Raw genomic sequence first — 21,075 nt, forward strand, 5'->3', positions numbered from 1 at the left:
CCACAAGGTGTGCTAAGTTCCTCACCCAGAGAGGCTCATGTGATGATATAACTCTGTCAGGAAAGGGTATTGTTCTACTTGGAAATTTAAAAAAAAAAAAAAAAAAAAAAAAAAGCAGAGGCTTACAGGAGATATTTGTCACTTTTAGCTTATTCATTACCCTGATTCAATTTTAATTCCTTGAAGGTATGAACTTGTCTTTTTCATTTTTGTATGGACAAATAGGCATAGGCACTTGGTATATTATGCTTAATAATGCCTAATTCTTATGTCTGATGAATAAGAGAGTAACAACACCTTCCATATCCTTATTGTTGGTTATTTTAGAAAACTAAGACCCTAGTTCTATGCTGGAGATGAGGCAGGGTAAAGAAGGAGAAACACTAATATGAAAAGTAATCACTTGAATTTTCTTTTATCATCTCATTCTTGTTGAGTTCATGTTCTCTATTAAAAGGCTCTCCAGACCTCTGAAAAGTCTAATGGAAGAACAAATTACTTAAAAAGTAGAGTCTAAAACAAAGCTTTAGGAAAGAAATTGAAGAATATATCACAAAAGAAAAGAATAATGGTGTTGAAAGTTCAGTTATAATGACAGAGAAAGCAGAAGGAATTGTTCAAGCAGCCAAAGAGTCAAATAATGATGAAGGGCCTAACACAAAAAGGAAAGGTTGCAGTTAGATATTTTAAGATGTCTTTGGAAAGGTCAATGGAATAATTTGTACAGAGAAACTGCCAAGGTACAGACTCCATAAAATACACTTGGGTCTTGATGAGAATTTTGTTCTTGAACCAGGTAACAAAGTCCTTTAAATCTATTCACCATCAAGATTTTCTACAAACACAAATGACAGGAATGCCATTGGATAAATACTATGCGTAGTGATCGCTATAACAGCATCACATAAAGTCCTGGCTGCCCAATGTAAATGTCAGAAAGTATTCCCTTACCATTCATCATTTTTCAAAAGACTGCCACTATATTTTAGAAACAAAGATGACACTGAGAATAAAGGCATATGTCCCTGGCCTTAATAATGACCTGCTGTCTGGCTACTGAGTTTTGCTTTTTCTAAGTAGATCTGAACCAATCACAAAACAGCTTATAGGTCTATACTACCAGTCGTCCTTAAAGAAAGAAGAAAGTCTAGGTTCCTGCCACAACAATCTTGTAATCAAAACATGTGCTAGCTTAACTCCTCTGTTCAATTAACAATATTTGTTGATACTAGCTCAGCGCAAGGCTCTGTGCTACCTGTCTGAGGCAAAGAGATGAATAAAACATGGACCCTGACCCTAGAACCTTATAGGGGAACTTAAAAAAATATTTTTAATACAAAATAGTGAGCTCTGAGGTAGAGATGTGTATTGGGTGGTAAGAGAAAGAGGAATCTGAACTTGGGGGAGAGGTGAGGAACAGCCGGGACAGTTTCCAGAAGTGAAAATATTTACATCTGGATTTAGAATCTTAAATACGAATGATACAGATAAGGCTAAGGGAGGTTGAGGTAGAACATTCCAGGTGAAGGGAAGAACATTAGTTAAGCTTTAGAGGTATAAAATAGAATATTGTAGAACAAGAGAAGGATTTCCTACAAGTCCAAAGGATTTCACTCCTAACACCTCTGCTTCCACATAATGTACCCAATATATTCCTGTATTCATCTCCCAGATCATCATTCTTATCCACCTCAGTCATGCTCCTTCCCAATTATGTTTATCATTGTGCTCACTCCTCTGCCAACCCCTTCATGGAGCCCTGTAGGATTTCTATTTTATACAAACTACCTTACCACTTCAATTGAACATCTTTCTTAAAATGTCCTAATTTCTCCACAGTCTTCTCCAATGGAAACTACTTCTTTTACTAGCCAAGAGAAGGGAAGTTGACTTATTCCTTTCTAGTACCTTCCCCAGACCATCATTCTGTCACCTAAACATAGCACATCTCTTCAGAAGCCCATGCCATCCATGAATACCACAAATTTACCATAAGATTCTCACATCCATAATAGAGCAACCCTAAGGACATTCATATTCTTCTCTTAATGACACAAGGCTCTCTTCAGGACTAAGCTGCCTAAAATTATCTACTATAACATCTATCAGTATCAGTGATAGCATATTAGTATGTCTATTTTTCAGTCTTATGCTGGTCAACATAGCATTTAAAATTTAAAAAAATTATTTAACAGGGACGCCTGGGTGGTTCAGTGGTCTAGTGCCTGCCCTCGGCCCAGGGCATGATCCTGGAGCCCCAGGATCAAGCCCAAATCAGGCTCCCTGTGTGAAGCCTGCTTCTCTCTCTGCCTATGTCTCTGCTTCTTTCTCTCTCTTTCTCTCTCTGTGTGTCTCTCATGAATAAAATTTATATATATATATAAAGATCACTTTAAAAACTGTTTAGTTTTTAAACTAAAAATTATTTAACAATGCTTTAAAATACCAGATTTTATGTAAAATTTTGGAATTCTGGTTCTCTTGAAAAATCAGAAGATCCAACAATGCTGGGTCTCCATTACAATGTGACAAAAATTAGCTCAAGTAGACTAGTAGCTTTAGTCAGGGTACATGGTCCAATTTGAAAAGTCCCCAGCCATGTCCCAATGAGGCAGAGCGCTATTATCATCCCACTTAAAAATATTGCTTTCTTATAATAAAATGGATATTTTTGTGTTTATACACTCCTATACATTTTAACCTATGAATAGATGCATTTAACCACTACCATAACCAAGACAGAGAACACTTCCATTACTCCAAAAAACTCCCTGGGACTATCCCTCTCCCAAGAGAGAGTCACACTCTCCTCACCTCTAATCCCTAACAACAGCTGATCTATTCTCAACCATTATAGTTCTGGCTTTTTGAAAATGTCATGAAAATGGAAACCTATAGTATATTATCTTTTGAGATGGATTTCTTTCACTCAGAATAATGCCTCTCAGATTCATCAGCATGGTTCGTGTATCAGTAGTTCATGCCTTTTTACTGATTTACTAGTATTCTATTAACATGGCTTATCACATTGGCTGATTTTCAAATACTGAGATAGCCTCACATTCCTGGATTAGACCCCATTTGGACATGGTCTTACCACTCTTTTTATATACTGCTGGACCCAACTTGCTAATATTTTTTTGAGGATTTTTAGGCTTATTTTTTGGTCTAAATCTTGTACTGTCCTCTATTTCGCTATCAAGGTGGTGCAAGTCTCATAAAATAAGTTGAAAAGTATTTTCTCTATTTTCTGGAAAAAACTGTACAAAATTGGTGCTATATCTTTTTTTGAATGTTTGGAAGAGGGCAGCCCGGGTGGTTCAGCGGTTTAGTGCTGCCTGCAGTCCGGGGCGTGATCCTGGAGACCTGGGATCGAGTCCCACATTGGGCTCCCTGCATGGGGCCTGCTTCTCTCTCTGCCTGTGTCTCTGCCTCTCTCTCTCTCTCTCTGTGTCTCTCATGAATAAATACATAAAATTAAAAAAAAATAAATGTTTGGAAGAATTCACCAGTGAAATTATCTTGGCTTGGTGATTTATTTTTTGGAAGGATTTAAGCTGCAAAAGCAATTTCCTTAATAATTACAGGTCTATTCGGGTTACATATTTTATCTGGAGTGATTTTTGGTAGTTTGTCATTTTCAAAGAATTGATCAATTTCATCTAAATTGTCAAATTTATGTGTACAGAGTTTATACTATCCCTGTCTTTGGGTTCCATAGGCTATTGTGTCTCTTAAGGTAGAATCAAGAGGAAAGTGAAATATTTCTTGTGTCCATGAAAGAGAGAACTAGAGACCTACGATTTTCAAAAGAAATATAAGGCATATTTCTTTGTGAAAAAGACTATTCCTAATGGTGAAATAAACCAAAGAAAATGTGACTGCCAGGGGGAAAAATGTAATCGTCAAAGACAGCATTATGAAACAAACTACAGTAGGATGATAATTACTATGTAGAAAAGATGATAAAAATGGAATAAATAGAAAGGAACAGATTTTAGTTAGAGTTTAAATGTGAATAAAATAAGTGGTACTCCTGTGACAGGAAATTATGTATTTAAGATAAAAAATTTTAAGGTACAAAAGTCTCTTATAGATGGTAACATGTATTAAAGAATGTAGCCGAATTTGTGAATAATAAACAACATTTGCATATGTAGGTATAATTAAAATTATAGGTGTTCCCAATGTTAGCAGTAGGCCATAAACTTACAAGGTAAGCTGAGTAAAAACATAAATAATTTGTACTTTTCTTTGTAGTTGATGAGAACGCAAATAAAACAACTCGCTGACAGCTGTGTTTATTTAAAGTATCAATGAGAATTTTTACCCGAGTTAAAAACTTTTGGAGGAGATGCTCATGGCAAACAAATTGAGGAAATGGTATTTCTCCAAACTGAGGAAGGTCTTAAAAAGTTTATTAAAGATTGATAACAATGGATGATTCTTTTCGTTGACAATAGACTTGTTTCAAAATTTAAATTCAAAGTGCAACATTTTGCCAAGACAAAGAACCATAAATCTACTATCTTGTTTACTTCATCTAAAAAGCTAAAAATTAAACAACACAGGGCTGCCTGGGTGGTTCAGTGGTTGAGCATCTGCCTTTGGCTCAGGTCATGATCCTGGGGTCCTGGGATCAAGTTCCGCATCAGGCTCCTCACAGGGAGCCTGCTTCTCCCTCTCCCTATGTCTCTTGCCTCTCTCTTTGTGTCTTTCATGAATTAAAAAAAAAAAAAAAATCAAACAAAATACATATATAATTAACATATAAATTAAACTACTGTGGTCAGCGTTTTGCTTGATAAACTGGATCAGCAGTATTACAATCTGTTTTTACTACATGAATACTAGGTGGTATTTACTACATGAATACTAGGTGGTATGAATACTAGGTGGTATGAATACTAGCAGTATTACAATCTGTTTTTCCTACATGAATACCAGGTGGTATATACACATATATATATGAAGCTCTGTGCAGTGTAAATGTTTTTGCTTGTTAAAAGAAGTCATCTGGTTTATGTTTTCCAGGAGAAATCCCACCCCAGATCACCAGGAAGGCCACTGATCAAATACAGGACTATTTTAATTGACACGAGAGGTTATATAAATTACTCAATGACTTATCTCCAAGTGGATTCACAAGGAACTATATAAAATGTGATTCAATTTATTCATTTTTTTATGATTCTATCTTTGGAAAATTTATTTGGCAAGGAACCATCTATCCCACTTTTCTGTATTTTTTATGCTGAAATAGGGTTTCCAGACATCAAAGTGACAGTATGAAATATATTTCTAAAACTGTAAAGACCAACATCCCAAAAAGACTTTTTTTGATTTCCAATGTTATGAAAACCAACACTGCTCAATTTGCCTTTCTCAATTTATACTGACAGTGCAACATGGAAGTTAATGCAGTGCAGTACAATATTTAAGCTTAAATACGCTTGAATATCTTAAATTTTAAGAATATCTTAGAAATAAAATCCAACTTTTGTGCCAAGATTCTGTCTTTGTTTGGAAATAAAGGCAGCCATGTTTGTGAACAGTTATTTTGTTATGAAACTGAATAAAAACTAAATTTTATTCTTAAATGGTTTTATTTTTAAAAGATTTTATTTATTTATTCATGAGAGACACAGAGAGAGAAGCCGAGACATAGGCAGAGGGAGAAACAAGCTCCCTGTAGGGAGCCTGATGCAGGAGTCCACTCACAGAACCCTAGGATCATGACCTGAGCCATAGGGAGATGCTCAGCCACTGAACTACCCAGGTATCCCTCTTACATGGTTTTAAAAAATGCTGTAATGCTCATCAAATATAAAACATCTGGTATTGAAAACTTGGTAGAGAAGGAAACGTATTGAGTTTTTAGTCATATCAAAGGAACTGATTTCAAAAGCAAAGAATTTATAATTAAGTTTTTTCTAATTTCAATTTAAAATAATCATATATATGTATGTATTATGTTACATGCTCATATGAGGGTTTTTTTAAAGTTTTTTTAAATTAATTTCTACCCCCAACACGGGGCTCAAACTTATGACCTCCAGATCAAGTTGCATGCTCCTCCAACTAAGCCAGCCAGGTACCCCAAGTTTGGTATTTTTTTTTAAAGTTTATTATATTTATGGTTGATTTTTCTTTTTCTTTTAAAAGATTTTATTTATTTATTCATGAGAGACACACAGAGAGAAGCAGAGAGATAGAGGGACACGCAGGCTCCCTGCAGGGAACCGGAATTGAGACTTGATCCCAGGACTCTGGGATCACACCCAGAGCTGAAGGCAGACGCTCAACCACTGAACCAATCACTCAAGTGTTCTGGCAGTTGATTTTTCTTGTCGTCAGTCTGTTTGACTTGTTATTTTCAACATCTGACCTATACCAATAATGGAATACAGAAAAGCTTCCTTTCTTGGTCAGCTTGGTTCCGATGATCTTTATTGTCAAAGTACTCTGAGCAACCTCCAGCCTGCTTGGCCCTTATTATTTAAAATTGTTCTAACTCCATAATCTCAGTTTTCCTTTAGTAACTATGCATCTGTCTTCTTGAGGTCTGACGGAACCTGATCTTTATAGCAATGGTCTAAAGTCACCTCTATTCACCTTCCAGTCTATCAGCTGTCCATTGGCTTCATTTACCACTTGACAAGAGGGATTCCATATTTAGTCAATTCATGACTGTTTTGGGGGACAGCAAATCAGTGGTATGACAAGAACTCCATCACTCACTATGTGTTATTTTTCAAAAGTTATTTTTATTAAAAAAATATTTTATTTATTTATTTGAGAGAGGGAGATTGAGAGAGAGAGAAAGCGCACTCAGGGAAGGGCAAAGGGAGAGAAGCAGAGTGTGGAGCCCAATGCAGCCCATCCCACATCCCTGAGATCATGACCTGAGCCAAAATCAAGAGTTTGACACTGGGATCCCTGGGTGGCGCAGCGGTTTGGCGCCTGCCTTTGGCCCAGGGCGCGATCCTGGAGACCCGGGATCGAATCCCACATCAGGCTCCCGGTGCATGGAGCCTGCTTCTCCCTCTGCCTGTGTCTCTGCCCCTCTCTCTCTCTCTCTCTCTATCATAAATAAAAAAAAAAAAAAAAAAAAAAAAAAGAGTTTGACACTTCACCAGATGAGCCACCCAGGGGCCCCAAAAGTTATTTTTTTTCCTCAAAAGTTATTTTTAAACTAACATTTTGCATTCATGTAAAGAGTCAGTTTTATTACAAAAATGAGCCCCTCACATAGACGTACATATTTTTCTTTTCTGAGAGGCAGCTACTTTCAACTCCTGCCCCTGATTCTTAGGGTATTTACTTCTATAGTTCCAAATAATGTCCTTATATTTATGTCACATATTGATCCTCCCTCAGTTTTCAGGCATTATCTTTTGACTTAATATGGAAGATATAAATTTAGCTCAATCCCACATCCATCTACCACCTCATCTTCCAATCTGCCCATCTAGCTATACTATAAACACTGATTATTGATCTAACTGAAATCACTATTTGAGCATGTATACTATTTAAAGCTGAACCATGAGATGCACAGATTACTTTTCCTTTCCTATGAAGCCAGAGAGTTATTTTAGGCTTTGCATACCATACAGTCTCTGTCATAATTATAGTAGCTCCCCCTTATCCACGGGGGATACGTTCCAAGACCCCTATAGATGCCTGAAACTGCAGATAGTTCTGAATCATATATATATATATATACACACACATATATATAGAATATATATATATACAGAGAAAGAATATATATACATATATATATACTATGTTTCCTATACTTACATAAGTATGACAAAGTTTAACTTATAAATTAGGCATGGTAAGAGAATAACAATAACAAAATAAATTATGTGGATGTGGTTTCTCAAAATATATTATACTGTACTCATCCTTCTTCTAGTGATAAGATGGTAAAATGCCTACATGATGAGATTAAGTGCAGTGAATGACATAAGCATTGTGACATAGTGATAGGCTACTATCAAACTTCTGAGGATAAGTTAGGACTGCTTCCTGACTGCACTGAAACCACCAAAAGAGAAACTGCAGACAAGTGGGGACTACTGTACTCAACTTTGCTATTGCAGCATGAAAACTGCCATCGACAACCATGAATAAGTACGGCTATATTCTAATAAAACTAATCTACAAATATAGGTGTTGAGTGAGTCAGATTTGCCTTGGAAGTTACAGCCTGTGAATCCCTGAAGAAGATAAAATAGCCCAAAAGCCTATGTAAAAATACTCAATAGATTAATCATCAGGAAATCCAAACTAAAACTTCAGTGAGATAGCAGTACATACTCACTGAATGACAAAAATTAAAAAGACTACCCAAACCAAGTGCTAGCAAGTATGTGGAGAATGTTTATATACTACTGATAGGAATAAAGTCACACCACCCCTATGAAAATGGTTTGGTTGTTTCTTAAAAAGTTAACCATGACTCAGTAATTCCATTCTTGGATATTTCCCCTCCCCCAAAATAAAAACATGTGTCTACACAAAGAATTGCTTTATTTATAAGCAGCAAAAAAGTGGTAAGGAAAAAAAACCTCAAATGTCCACCAACTGGCAAATAGATAAATTATGGAATATCCACATAGTGGAACACATCTCTGCAAAAGGGTACTACTAATATCTCTTAGCCTGGGTGAGGAGACAATAGTGTTCACTATGTGGTTATTTATGTATTTTATATATATAAGATACTGTTTGGCATATCTCTATTTAAGAAAAACAACACAAAAAGTTAAAGTGAAATAAAATACATAATGCCTAACATGTGGTAGATAGACATACAACAAATGTTGATAAGAAAATGATCAGAATGAAACCCCTTCAATTTTGTCTATCTCAAAATGTTCCTCCTCCATGCCTCTTGGTTGTAATTCCTCCATCCCAAAGAAACCCTAGCAATTGTGTTCATGATAGAAACTCATTATTTAATTCTCTTCATGATTTTACTGGCTCAATTATCCTCTTATTTTCAATTTCTTTCTTTTTTTTTAATTTTTATTTATTTATGATAGTCACAGAGAGAGAGAGAGAGAGAGGCAGAGACACAGGCAGAGGGAGAAGCAGGCTCCTTGCACCGGGAGCCCGACGTGGGATTCGATCCCGGGTCTCCAGGATTGCGCCCTGGGCCAAAGGCAGGTGCCAAACCGCTGCGCCACCCAGGGATCCCTTATTTTCAATTTCTTTCTTCACTTGCTTCTCTTTGGTCTACAAACAAATCATAATATTCTAAAAAGAAGTCAGCAAACTTATTCTGCAAAGAGGCAGAGTATAAATATTTTAGGCTTTATCTATTGTATATTCTTCTTCTTTAAATGGCCTTTTAAGGGGCACCTGAGTGGTTCAGTCGGTTAAGTGTCTGCCTTTGGCTCAGGTCATGATTCTTATGGTCCTGGGATCAAGTCCTGCATAGGGCTCCCTGCTCAGGGAGGAGTCTGCTTCTCTCTCTCCCTCTGCCCCTCCTCCTGCTAGCGTTCTCTTTCTCTCAAATAAAATCTTTTTTTTTTTTTTAAGATTTAATTTATTCATGAGAGACACACACAGAGAGGCAGAGACACAGCCAGAGGGAGAAGCAGGCTCCATAGAGTCAGCCTGATGTGGGACTCGATCCTGGAAACCCCAGGATCACGCCCTGAGCCGAAGGCAGACGCTCAACCACTGAGCCACACAGGCGACCCTCTCAAATAAAATCTTAAACAATAAATAAATGACCTTTTGAAAATGTAAAACCTATGTTTAGTTAGAAAGCCAGATATGGAGCACCAGGCAGTGTATCAACCTCTCTTCTAAACTAGTACCAAAAAACTTTTGAATTCTGCTACCCACTATCAGTCATGTCCTCTCAAGTTCAAGTAAATTTGGCATGTCCCCCATCACATGCTTAACTATGATGTTAAGATGTTAAGTGTTTCCATATTTTTAAATATCATTTAATCCCTACAACAGGGTTGCCTGCCCTTTTTTTTTTTTAAGAATGAAAGGGTTGTACAATTTAATTTCTATATAAATGACCGTTTGAATACACAAAGTATCAAATATAAACAGTAGTGTAGAAGAAAATAAATTGGCAGAAATAATTACTCAACCAGTAGTAATAATTAAGACTACCATTTAAAAGATCTTCTATACATAAAAAATGAAAAAATATTGTTATAGGATTTTACAGCACACAACTTAATTCAATCCTAATTCATTACTATTATACTTCTTTCTTCTTCAGTATTAATGGGCCCACATTATCTCCTGTCAATTCATTGTGTTTATTATGTGAACCATCACAGGCAGGAAACGTCTTAGAACGCCAACACCTACAGTAAGCTGCTTTAGTGAGACACAAATCTTCAATGTTTATTTCATTCACCACTTTGGGATTTTCCTTTTGTATTTTAAAATTAATCAAGCTATCCTTCTGTGGTTTTTTCTTCGGGAGGAATGGACATTGCAAGGTAGCCAAGTAGTGCAAGTACACTGAGGAAAGGCAGTAATCAAAGCCATTCTGAAACTGTGAGCCGGGCGAACCCGGTAATGCTCTAGGGCACAGGGAGCCGCTTAAGATACGCTGGGAGCTGCACCTTCACGATGCGGGCCACGCTCTCCAGCACCATCCTTGCCAGCAGCGTCCACTCCCCTCTAGCCTCGCGCCTCAGCTCCTCCCTCGCCTGTGCCCAGACGGGTTCCAGACGGGAACCTTTGCCTCAGGTTGTGATCTTGGGGTCCTGGGATTGAGTCGGGCATCAGGCTCCCCACGGAGAACCTGCTTCTCCCTCTAGCCTGTGTCTCTGCCTCTCTCTCAAATAAATAAACTCTTTAAAAAGAAAATAATCCGGGATGCCTGAGTGGCTCAGCGGTTGAACGTCTGCCTTCGGCTCAGGGCATGATCCTGGATTCCCCAGGTGGAGTCCCATATCGGGCTCCCTGCATGAAGCCTGCTTCTCTTCCCTCTGCCTATGTCTCTGCTTCTTTCTGTGTGTCTCTTGTGGATAAATAAATAAAATCTTAAAAAAAAATCCCTACAACAATGCTGTGAAGTAAAATTTTAGTATGTTCATTTTACAAAATAGAATATGGAAGCTCAGAGAGGACAAGTGAACACCAGAATTGTTTTGTAGCCATTTCTGTTCTGGTTTCTCCATTGTCCATAACTGTTTTTCCATGTCCAAGCTCTAGTGCTATTTCCATTAGATCACACAACCTCTCCCTCCCTTCACTGACATTTATTTGGCAAACAAATCTCTAATTGCTAATCTCTAATTGATTTCCTTATTCCCTAATCTTTTAAAATCTGACTTCTGCCTCCAATGCTCTATACAATTTTCCAACAAACCCAATGACATTTAAATAAAAAAACACACAAGTATTACTGTATCAATGGATATTCAAATACGGGAAAAAAATGATGCAGCCACTTTAGAAAACAGTGTGGCAGTTCCTTAAAGTTAAACATACTTTTCCTATGACTGCAATTCTATTCCTAGGTATATACCAAGAGAAATGAAAATGTGTTTACAAAAGAACTTATACATAAATGTTCATAGAAGCTGCCATTATTCATAGGAGTCAGGTGGAAATAATCCAATGTCTATCAACTGAAGAATGGATAAACATGTGGTCTATCCATATAACGGAATATTATCCAGCCATAATAAGGAATAATGTACTGAAACATGCCCCAACAAAGATGAACCTTGAAAACATTATGCTATATGAAAGAAGCCAGTTACAAAGGCTACATAATATATTATTTCATTTCCATGAATTGTCCAGAACATGCAAATATTTAGAGACTGAAGTTAAATTAGTGGTTGCCAGGGACTGCGGAAAGGTGAAAAGGGGAATGACTGCTAATGGGCAAAGTACTCCTTCTTAGGGTAATAAAATGCTCTAGAATTAGATAGTGATGGTTATAAAATTCTGTGAACATATTAAAAACTAGTGAATTGTATACTTTAAAAGGGTGAATTTTATGACATGTGAATTATATCTCAATTTTAAAAATAGGAAAAACCCGCCTAGAATCCTAAGTCCAACTGTTTTCAATTTTCCTTATTCTTTCCCAGGCATTGATTATGGAAAATCCATTTTTCCATGCAGCTACACAATCATAACTATGTGTAATTTTATCTTTTATGGAAACAAAATATTCCACTAACAGACTATAATCTTAATATTGTTGAGTAACTTATTTTCATTTTTTCAACACTAAAAGTGTATTTCCATAAGTAGACATTGGCATACAGCTACCCTCTCTTTTTATGGTATTTCCTTAGAATAAGTTCCTAAGAGTATGGTTACCGAGGTAAATGGTCTGCGGTAATTTTATGGCTCTTGAGACAGAATGTCAAACTGTTTTGCAGATCTAATGTGAATTTATACCATCATCAGAAAAAGAGGAATAAACCAGACTCATTTCACCATGAAGTTACTGATGTAGTGTCACTACTTTTAAATTTAATATATTATATATAAAAATATGATAAATACAATTTTAAAATGTTACATTCTTTCATTCAGTTGGAATTACTTCTGGACTGTATTCTGTTCCACCAACACAATTATGTGCTCATAGTTTTTTTTTTCTTAAGTAATCCCTACACCCAACAGTGCGGCTCCACCTCACAAATCCGAGATCAAGAATCATGTGTCCTTCCAACTGAGCAAGTAACTTATAGTTCTATAAGAAGTTCTTACATCTGGTAATGCTGTATGTTCTATACAGCGCTTATAGTTCTAGAAGAAGTTCTTATATCTGGAATGCTGTATGTCTTTTCTCATATTTTTGGAACTATTTTCTTATATACTTGTTTAAATTTCCGTATTTTAGAATATACTTGATAAGGTATAAAACCCATGAAATTTCTAAGCGATTTGAGTCTTCAGAATTTTCTAGGAAGCACTCTCAAAGAGTCTCCCTCAGAAAGGACCCTTCTATGTTCTTCCCCACAATCCTACACATACATGTAGCATAATACCTATCATTCTACATTCTACTTGTTATTATTCTATTTTTTCCTATATGATTTTGGAAAACTACATGAAAAGATCATCTCTTATTTCTGTATCCTTAGTGGTACATAATAAAGCATCAAAAAAATTTAGGCTAAGTCAATGAATGAACACACCAAAGATACCACTTACATGAGTCAACAAGCAATTATTGCTTGGCACTATGTTAAAAACTGTGGGAAAAACACAGAAAGCAGAAAGCACTGTCTTGATTCCCAGGGACTCTAGAAACTAAAAAGAAGGGAAATTAAAGGGAGACTACTAATACATAATTTTAGAGATTGTGTAGGATTATAACTCACAATAATTACATAATCAATGTTATAAATTTAATAAAGAGTATAGAGAAGAATGAATGCAGCAAGAGCTATGGAAGACTTTTGGCACTTGAGCTGGGCAGTAAAGCACTAAGAGGATTTGGGTAATTAAGTTATATTACAGTCTTTGGGTAAAAACATGAACAAAGGCATGAAATGGGAATTAGCATGATATATGGGAGTCATTTACCTAACCATTCTATAAACAGACTCAACTACTTGTGCTAAAAATGTTTTATCGTATTCAACAAAGAAAATATTTTTTACCTGGAGTTCTCCAAGTTTCTTGGATGTTGGTGAAACAATGGTAAAAAATCCACTGATGTGATGAGTTGGAGAAAGCTGATCTAGTCCACTGATCTGAACTCTACCAATTGGAAGATGATCAAGTTTGGTGATTACTTCCAGCACCAGCACAGCCATGTCTAATCAGAAATAATTACAACATACACAGATATTTTTCATTTACTTTCATTTTTTTTGGAAGTGGGAAGGATATACATTAGAAAACTTTTTTACTTAAAAAATTACTTTATTTTCAAATAAAACATGCACCTACCACATCAGTTGGGCTGGGGAAGAGTGAACCCAAGAACAATAAAGTTTTAGAGAAGAATAACAAATACCTCACACAGAGGATAAAAAAATTAAATTTATATAATTGGCAATGCTTACAGGGTGTTAGGAAGACTTGCATATGGCTTGGATATTAAAGAGTGGGGTTCTCTCAACTTTTCTTTTTAGTGTTTCGCTGTTTTGTATATAAGAACCCAACTACTTCTGCTTGCTGCCTGGTCTATGGGGACAGGAGGGACTCTGAATAGCTAGGATCTCCTAAAGCCTGGTAGTGGTCACTTAGGATTGCGGCCCAGTGTTGGCTTTATCAGGCTGGCCACCAGGCTGCTTCCTCATGGCTTCTAAAACCATGCACTTTATTTTTTCAAATGAAACATGCATACAAAAGAGTACATAAAATGCCAGTGTGCTGATTATCACATCAATAGATATCTTCTTACTGAAGAATTTTTAATTACTCTTCATTTGTTTATTATTAATAATAATACCTACCACATAGCTTAAGAAATAGCTATACTTTTTCTAAGTTTTCAGTTAGAGCATATATCTTATAAACTAATGTTTGATCTCTTGTGTCATTTTCTAATTTTTAATAAATACATCATATTCACATCCACAGCTGGGCCTCACATACAAGGTTCACTTCATCCATCTCTTCAAATCCTACCTTCTACAAAGCTTCTTTCCTAACTAGATTTATAGAATTTGAATACTGACCCATTTGGTGGTTAACCCCTTCAATTTATTAATGGGAAAATTAAGGCCCAGGAAAATGAAACGGCATGCTCAAATTCAAGCAGCACAACAGAAGTAGGATTCTGCTTTCCTAAGAACTTATGCTAAACTTAGCTCCGAATAACTTCCTGGAATATTCATATGGTACTTACTATATGTGCCAAGTAATCAGACATTTAATTACTTACTGTCTGGCACTACTCACTACTATTTCATACATATCAGTTTTGTTTTTTTCAACTAATCTGTAAGCTCCTTTTGATCAGAGACTACATCTAAAGTTTCTGTGTTCCCCACAGTGCCCAAGACTTAAATATTTTTATAAGGCTCACACCTACAGTGTGCCAGGTAGTGGACCAATCACTTTACAAAAATTTTTTCATTTAATCTTCTCAATAATCCCTTCCAGTAAGTGCTATTATCTCCATTTAACTAATAGGACACTGGGGCTCCAAAATCTTAAGGAACATCTCAGCAGCCAACAGCCACCCAATCCTGAAGCTAGAATTCCAATTTAAGACTGACTTCAAAGCCAGGTTCTTCTCATTCAACCAGGCCGCTTCTTCATGAAAAAGCCAGGTGAAAGAGCAGCTATCGAATCCCATTTTACAGATGAAGAAAAAGGGGAGTCAGACATGGGAAGAAATTTTCCCTAAATTTTACAGCTGATAACACCAATCAGAAGTTCAAACGCTTTATTACACCACCTGATGCTCACATAAATGTCTGATCTGCTGATTATCACATCAATAGATATCTTCTTACTGAAGAATTTTTAATCACTCTTCATTTGTTAAATTAGGTTTATAGCATTCAGAGTATCATATAAGAGTGCTGATCATGTCCTACCTAGTATTGTAACTAAACCTCTCTGTGAATTTAGTTAGAATTAGATACCATTCTGATTAAATTGATTCATTTCTGTAATTCCCCAGTGCCTAGCACAAAGTCTAACATACACTAAGTGCTCAATATATATCTTCTGACTGAATTTTTTGTCCTTTATATCTTGAGATTTTCAAAATTTTTTTCTTAATAGAATATAAGCTGTTTAAGGACAGTTTAACCTTTAATTCACCTCTGACTCTCCAGTGTTCTTAGATTAACAACGTTTACATGATACTTAATTCTTATTGACTTGAATTGATTTGATAAATAACCCACCATCCAAAATGTGTTTATGTGAAAGCCTGATCCAAACAGAGGAAAAACAGTACATTTAGAATGCTTTCCTTGAACAGAAATGAAGAAATCTTGGCTCCTGGTTTCCTGTAAATGGATCCTTCCCTGCTCTGAAGACCAATATTACTAATTTGCTAACCCATTCATTTAGCATGTATTAACTTGCATTATTAGTAAAGTTTATATATATATTAGAATTTATACATATGCTTTTATATATAACTCTTTCCTTGAGCATAATATAAGTCCCAGAACAGAGACTACAGTTATTACTTAAAGAAGCACAGGGTGGCAAAAGTGAATGAGTTTTGGTGTCTGACAGAAATTGGTTCAAATCCTACTTTTGCCATTTATCAAAAATTTAATCAAATCTTTGCCTTAAAGATTATTATTTTTTTTAAAGATTATTTATTTATTTATTCATAGAGACACACACACACACACAGAAAGAGAGAGAGAGAGGCAGAGACACAGGCAGAGGGAGAAGCAGGCTCCATGAAGGGAGTCTGACGTGGGACTCGATCCAAGGTCTCCAGGATCCCGCCCTAGGCTGCAGACAGCGCTAAACCGCTGCGCCAATGGGGCTGCCCTGCCTTAAAGATTATTAATTTCATCTCTGAACCTCAGTTTCATTGCCTATAAAACAAAGCAAGTGTCTTTTTTGCAGGGTTATTAAGGATTAGAAGTAATATATATCAACAGCTGGCACACAGTATACTCTTAAAAGGTGGCTGTTGTAAACTTCTTTCACTCAATAATTAACAAAGTCATAGATACTATATACACAATAACACCCACTGCTAACAACATAACACATGATTATTAGGCCTGCAGGTAAAATGATAAGACAAAAACATACCAGTTAGATAAGAGGTAAACTGCTTTGGACCACAGCGAACAGCATAACGTGTAGTGGTTCTCACAGCTTTTGGTTCAGTTTGCAATGCGTCCCTAGGACAAAAGAGGGTTCCATCTGATGTTTCACCCCACCATCTCACTCGGACAAGTACACAAGAGGGAGGCTTTGCAATCTTCCATATGACTTTATCGACAGTAAGTTTCAGAAAGCAGCGTAGCTGGCCTTCAACCAGAGGTGGTAGGCTCGTAGATGGAGAAATGTCACTCAAACCTGTGGAGGAATCCAAAAACACTAAGTCAAAATTTAGACTAAATATAGAAACATGTACTTTAAAAAAAAAAAAGTTTTATTTATTTACACAGAGAGAGGCAGAGACATAGGCAGAGGGATAAGCAGACTCCCCATGGGGAACTTGATGTGGGACTTGATCCCAGGACCCCAGGATGGTGACCTAAGCTGAAGGCAGATACTCAATCACTGAGCCACCCAGGTGCTCCTATACTCTGCTTTTTGAATGAGAACGCACATTTTAGTCTCTATAGACTGTTTATCCTATGTATTCTAATATATGAGAAATAAATAGCAAATCAGACCATAGAATAACCTACCTAGTCACTTAAGCCACCTTGATAACTAATTAGTATTCAGGGTCTGATTCAGGTTATTGTGGAAAGGAACATAATACCAACATAAGACATGCTAAAACAGACTCCCCTTTAATTGAAAGATACCATTTCATGCACATCAAAACCACAAATGAGATATCACCTTATACTGTCAGAATGGCTAGAATTAAAAAATACAAGAAATAACAAGTGTTGTCAAGATGTGGAGAAAAAAAAGAACCCTTATGCACGATTGGTGGGAATGTAAATTGGTACAGCTACTGTTGGAAAACAGTATGAATGTTCCTTAAGAAATTAAGAATAGAATTACCACATGATCCAGTAATTTCCACTACTGAGTATTTACCCAAAGAACAAGAACACACTAATTAGAAAAGATATATGCAATCCTATGTTTATTGCAGCATTATTTACACCAGCCAAGATGTGGAAGCAACCCAAGTATCCATTGATAGATAAATGGATAGAGGAGATGTGGTATATGTACACAACAGGATTTCATTCAGCCATTAAAAAAAAAAAAAAAAGATCTTGCCTTTCAAACAACATGGATGGACCTATATTATGCTAAGTGAAATAAGTCAGACTGAGAAAGACAAATACCATGTGAGTTTACTTACATGTGGAACCTAAACAAACAAAAAGCAGAAATAGACCCATAAATACAAGGAAAAACTGATGGTTGCCAAGGGGAGAGGAATGGGAAGATGGGCAAAATAGGTGAAGGGGAGTGGGAGATACAGGCTTCCAATTATGGAATGAGTAAGTTACAGGGATAAAAGTAAGGCATAAGGAATATAGTCAATGATATTGTAACAGTGTTGTATGTATGGGGATAGATGGAAGCTACACTTGTGGTAAGCACAGTATAACATATAGATTTGTGGAATCACTATGTTGTACACCTGAAACTAATGTAACATTGTACGTCAACTATACTTTAATTTAAAAAGATACCATTTCAAAAATACAAGTATAATGATACAATGCATAGGTTTTTAAAATCTCAGAATTAAAATTTTTCTTCCAAGTATTTTTTAAAAAAATTATTGCAATGTCTAGGTTTTATTTGTTTATTTAAAGATTTTATTTATTTATTCAAGAGAGACACACAGAGAGAGGCACAGGCAGAGACACAGGCAGAGTGAGAAGCAGGCTCCATGCAAGGAGCCTGACGTGGGACTTGATCCCGGGTCTCCAGGATCACACCCTGGGCTGCAGGCGGCGCTAAACAGTTGTGCCACTGGGGCTGCCCAATGTCTAGGTTTTAATATATTATCTTTACCCCTTACTTTAAAACCATCACTAAACATGAAACAGCAACAACTCCCTTCACTCAATGCTCAAATGATTAAGTCTATACCATATGACAGCATTTCAATAAAAACCACCTTAAATTGTGTATTTTCTTTCCTGCCAACATCATTCAGTCAATGAAGACAGACACTATCATCTTCAGATTCTGCCACATTTTACTACAGTACTGGGCTCATAATATTATTGGCTTTTATAGAGTTTGTTTTTTTTTTAAGATTTTATTTATTCATGAGAGACAGAGAGAAAGAGAGAGGCAGAGACCCAGGCAGAGAGAGAAGCAGGCTCCATGCAGGGAGCCCGATACAGGACTTAATCCCAGGTCTCCAGGATCATGCCCTGGGCCAAAGGCAGGCGCTAAACTGCTGAGCCATCCAGGGATCTCCAGCTTTTATAGCATTTATTGGATTTCAGACAGATAATAAATGTAAACTAGGCATTTAATCATGACTTTGTATAAAACTTTCCCTTAATGACCCTGTCTTCCATTCATAGTTAGATGAATTCATATATCTGAATAATACTCATATACATATGAAGATAACTATGAACCTTGTGATCTATGAAGATCTATGATCTTTGCATGATTCATAGTTATTTTCATATATATATCTATGAATTATTCACGCATAAAAGAATGAAATCTTGCCATTTGCAACAACATGGATTATATTAGCTAGAATATAATGCTAAGTGAAGTTAGAGAAAGACAAATACCACGATTTCACTCATGAAGAATTTAAGAAACAAAACAAATAAACAAAGGAGAAGGAAAAAGAGACAAACCAACAGACTCCTAACTACAGAGAACAAACTGATGGTTACAAGAGGAGAGGTGGGGGGAGGCATGGGTGAAATAAGTGATGGAGATTAAAGAGTACACTTATGATGAGCACTGAGTAATGTATACAATTATTGAATCACCATTCTGCACATCTGAAACTAAATAACACTGTATGTTAACTAGAGTGAAATTAAAAAAAAAGAAATCATTCCTATATTATACACACATTTCTATTCCTCTTTTTCCTTGGAGAATGGTCATGCCTAACAAGAAGAAAATATACTGGAGTATATCAGATCAGGAGATCTATATAAGTAAGTCTTTGGATTTCTAAAGCGAACAATTCTCTGCTCTCTAGTCGAAGATGACCCACCATAATCTTTATAGATAACTAGTTTGAATATAAAAATAATACATGGGTGTGTATATGAGCATTACTATGTGTGTGTGTGTATACACACACACACACACATGGTATAGCAAGAAAGACATTCTTATGTTATTTCTATTTTTATCTACCTCCTATCAACCAAATATACTTGGCTGGTTTGGCATAGGGAACACCAGTATTGAATATATCCATGCTTCTATTTCATATCCTCCCATCATTCCTGGCAGGAAAGGTACTGCCTCAAACTGCCTTATTATCTTTAAACAGTTTGGATAAGATTCATTCTCAGACTGTAGATTCAGTCCTTAATCCAATGGCCTAATGTACTATCACCATACCTAACACCACTTTACCTATAATGTAAAAAGCAAAGTCACACAATGTATGTTTGTTTGTAGGCAGCTCCACTGAGATTCAATTTCTAATTTCCTGATCAGTCCTGGGTTACTAGGGCGCCTGTTTCCTCCACAACTAACACTTCCCTGCTTTTCTGGTGTGCATATTTCTCCTTAAGCATACTATCCTGATAAGGTCCTCTTGCTACATACTCTTTCACCACCACTCCAACACTACCACACTTTGTCACTCCTCCCTCTTTCTTCCACAACTATCTTTCCCAACTCCTGCCTGTACCCCTTCATGCTTCAAGATTGCCTCATGTTGGACCCATTCAACCAACATTTACTGAGTCCTGCTTTGTGCTAGTTCTTGGGGATTCAGTAAAGTATAAAACATGATCTTCTCCTATTAGAATTGACATACCACCTCTCCAACATGTGTTGTTTTTTTTTTTTCCCAGTCCGTGTGGAACTCCAAAGGTATACTTTCCCAAACACAGACACATATTTACCTTTGTTATCAAAAGCACTCCTAACTCATGGGGATGTAATAGCACAGTGACTATAGGTAATAGTGTACTGCATATCTTAAAGTTGCTAAAAAAGTACATTTTGAGAGTTTTCATGACAAAAAAATTTCTTAGTAACGGTGATGGACGCTGACTAGACTCACTGCGGTGATCATTTCCCAACATATACGAATATCCAATCATGTACAACCTGAAGCTAAGATAATGTGATATCAATTATAACTCACTTTCAAAAGGCTAAAAAATTCCTAGAATTTTTATTCCCTTTCTTTAGAAACGTTCTGCCTGTACCCTTTTAGCCCTCACCTCGGCCCATTTATTCGCCCGTTTTGTCCCCCTACTTCGGCCTCTATTTCCTTTCCATTCGTGTGAGGGC

At 36.4% G+C, this 21,075-nt stretch overlaps 1 protein-coding gene and 1 pseudogene across 21 annotated transcripts in view; both read right to left on the reverse strand.

Annotated features, from left to right (window-relative positions):
• Positions 1–21,075, reverse strand: part of C2CD3 (C2 domain containing 3 centriole elongation regulator) — a 152,199-nt gene that overhangs the window by 130,515 nt on the left and 609 nt on the right. For all 21 annotated transcript variants that reach the window (XR_012015670.1, XR_012015669.1, XM_072794551.1 and 18 more), the window contains exons 2-3: positions 16,717–16,986; positions 13,632–13,789 (exon numbers count right to left, since the gene is read on the reverse strand). Coding sequence is in view for 19 of the 21 variants with exons in the window: in XM_072794551.1 (XP_072650652.1) it covers positions 13,632–13,789; positions 16,717–16,986 (428 nt within the window). In the remaining 2 variants the exon portion in view is untranslated. The remainder of the gene's footprint in view (positions 1–13,631; positions 13,790–16,716; positions 16,987–21,075) is intronic.
• LOC140614988 (CDGSH iron-sulfur domain-containing protein 2 pseudogene) lies at positions 9,892–10,664 on the reverse strand (annotated as a pseudogene).

The sequence above is a fragment of the Canis lupus genome, chromosome 23 (genome assembly GCF_048164855.1).
Source record: "Canis lupus baileyi chromosome 23, mCanLup2.hap1, whole genome shotgun sequence".
Classification (NCBI taxonomy): Eukaryota; Metazoa; Chordata; class Mammalia; order Carnivora; family Canidae; genus Canis; species Canis lupus.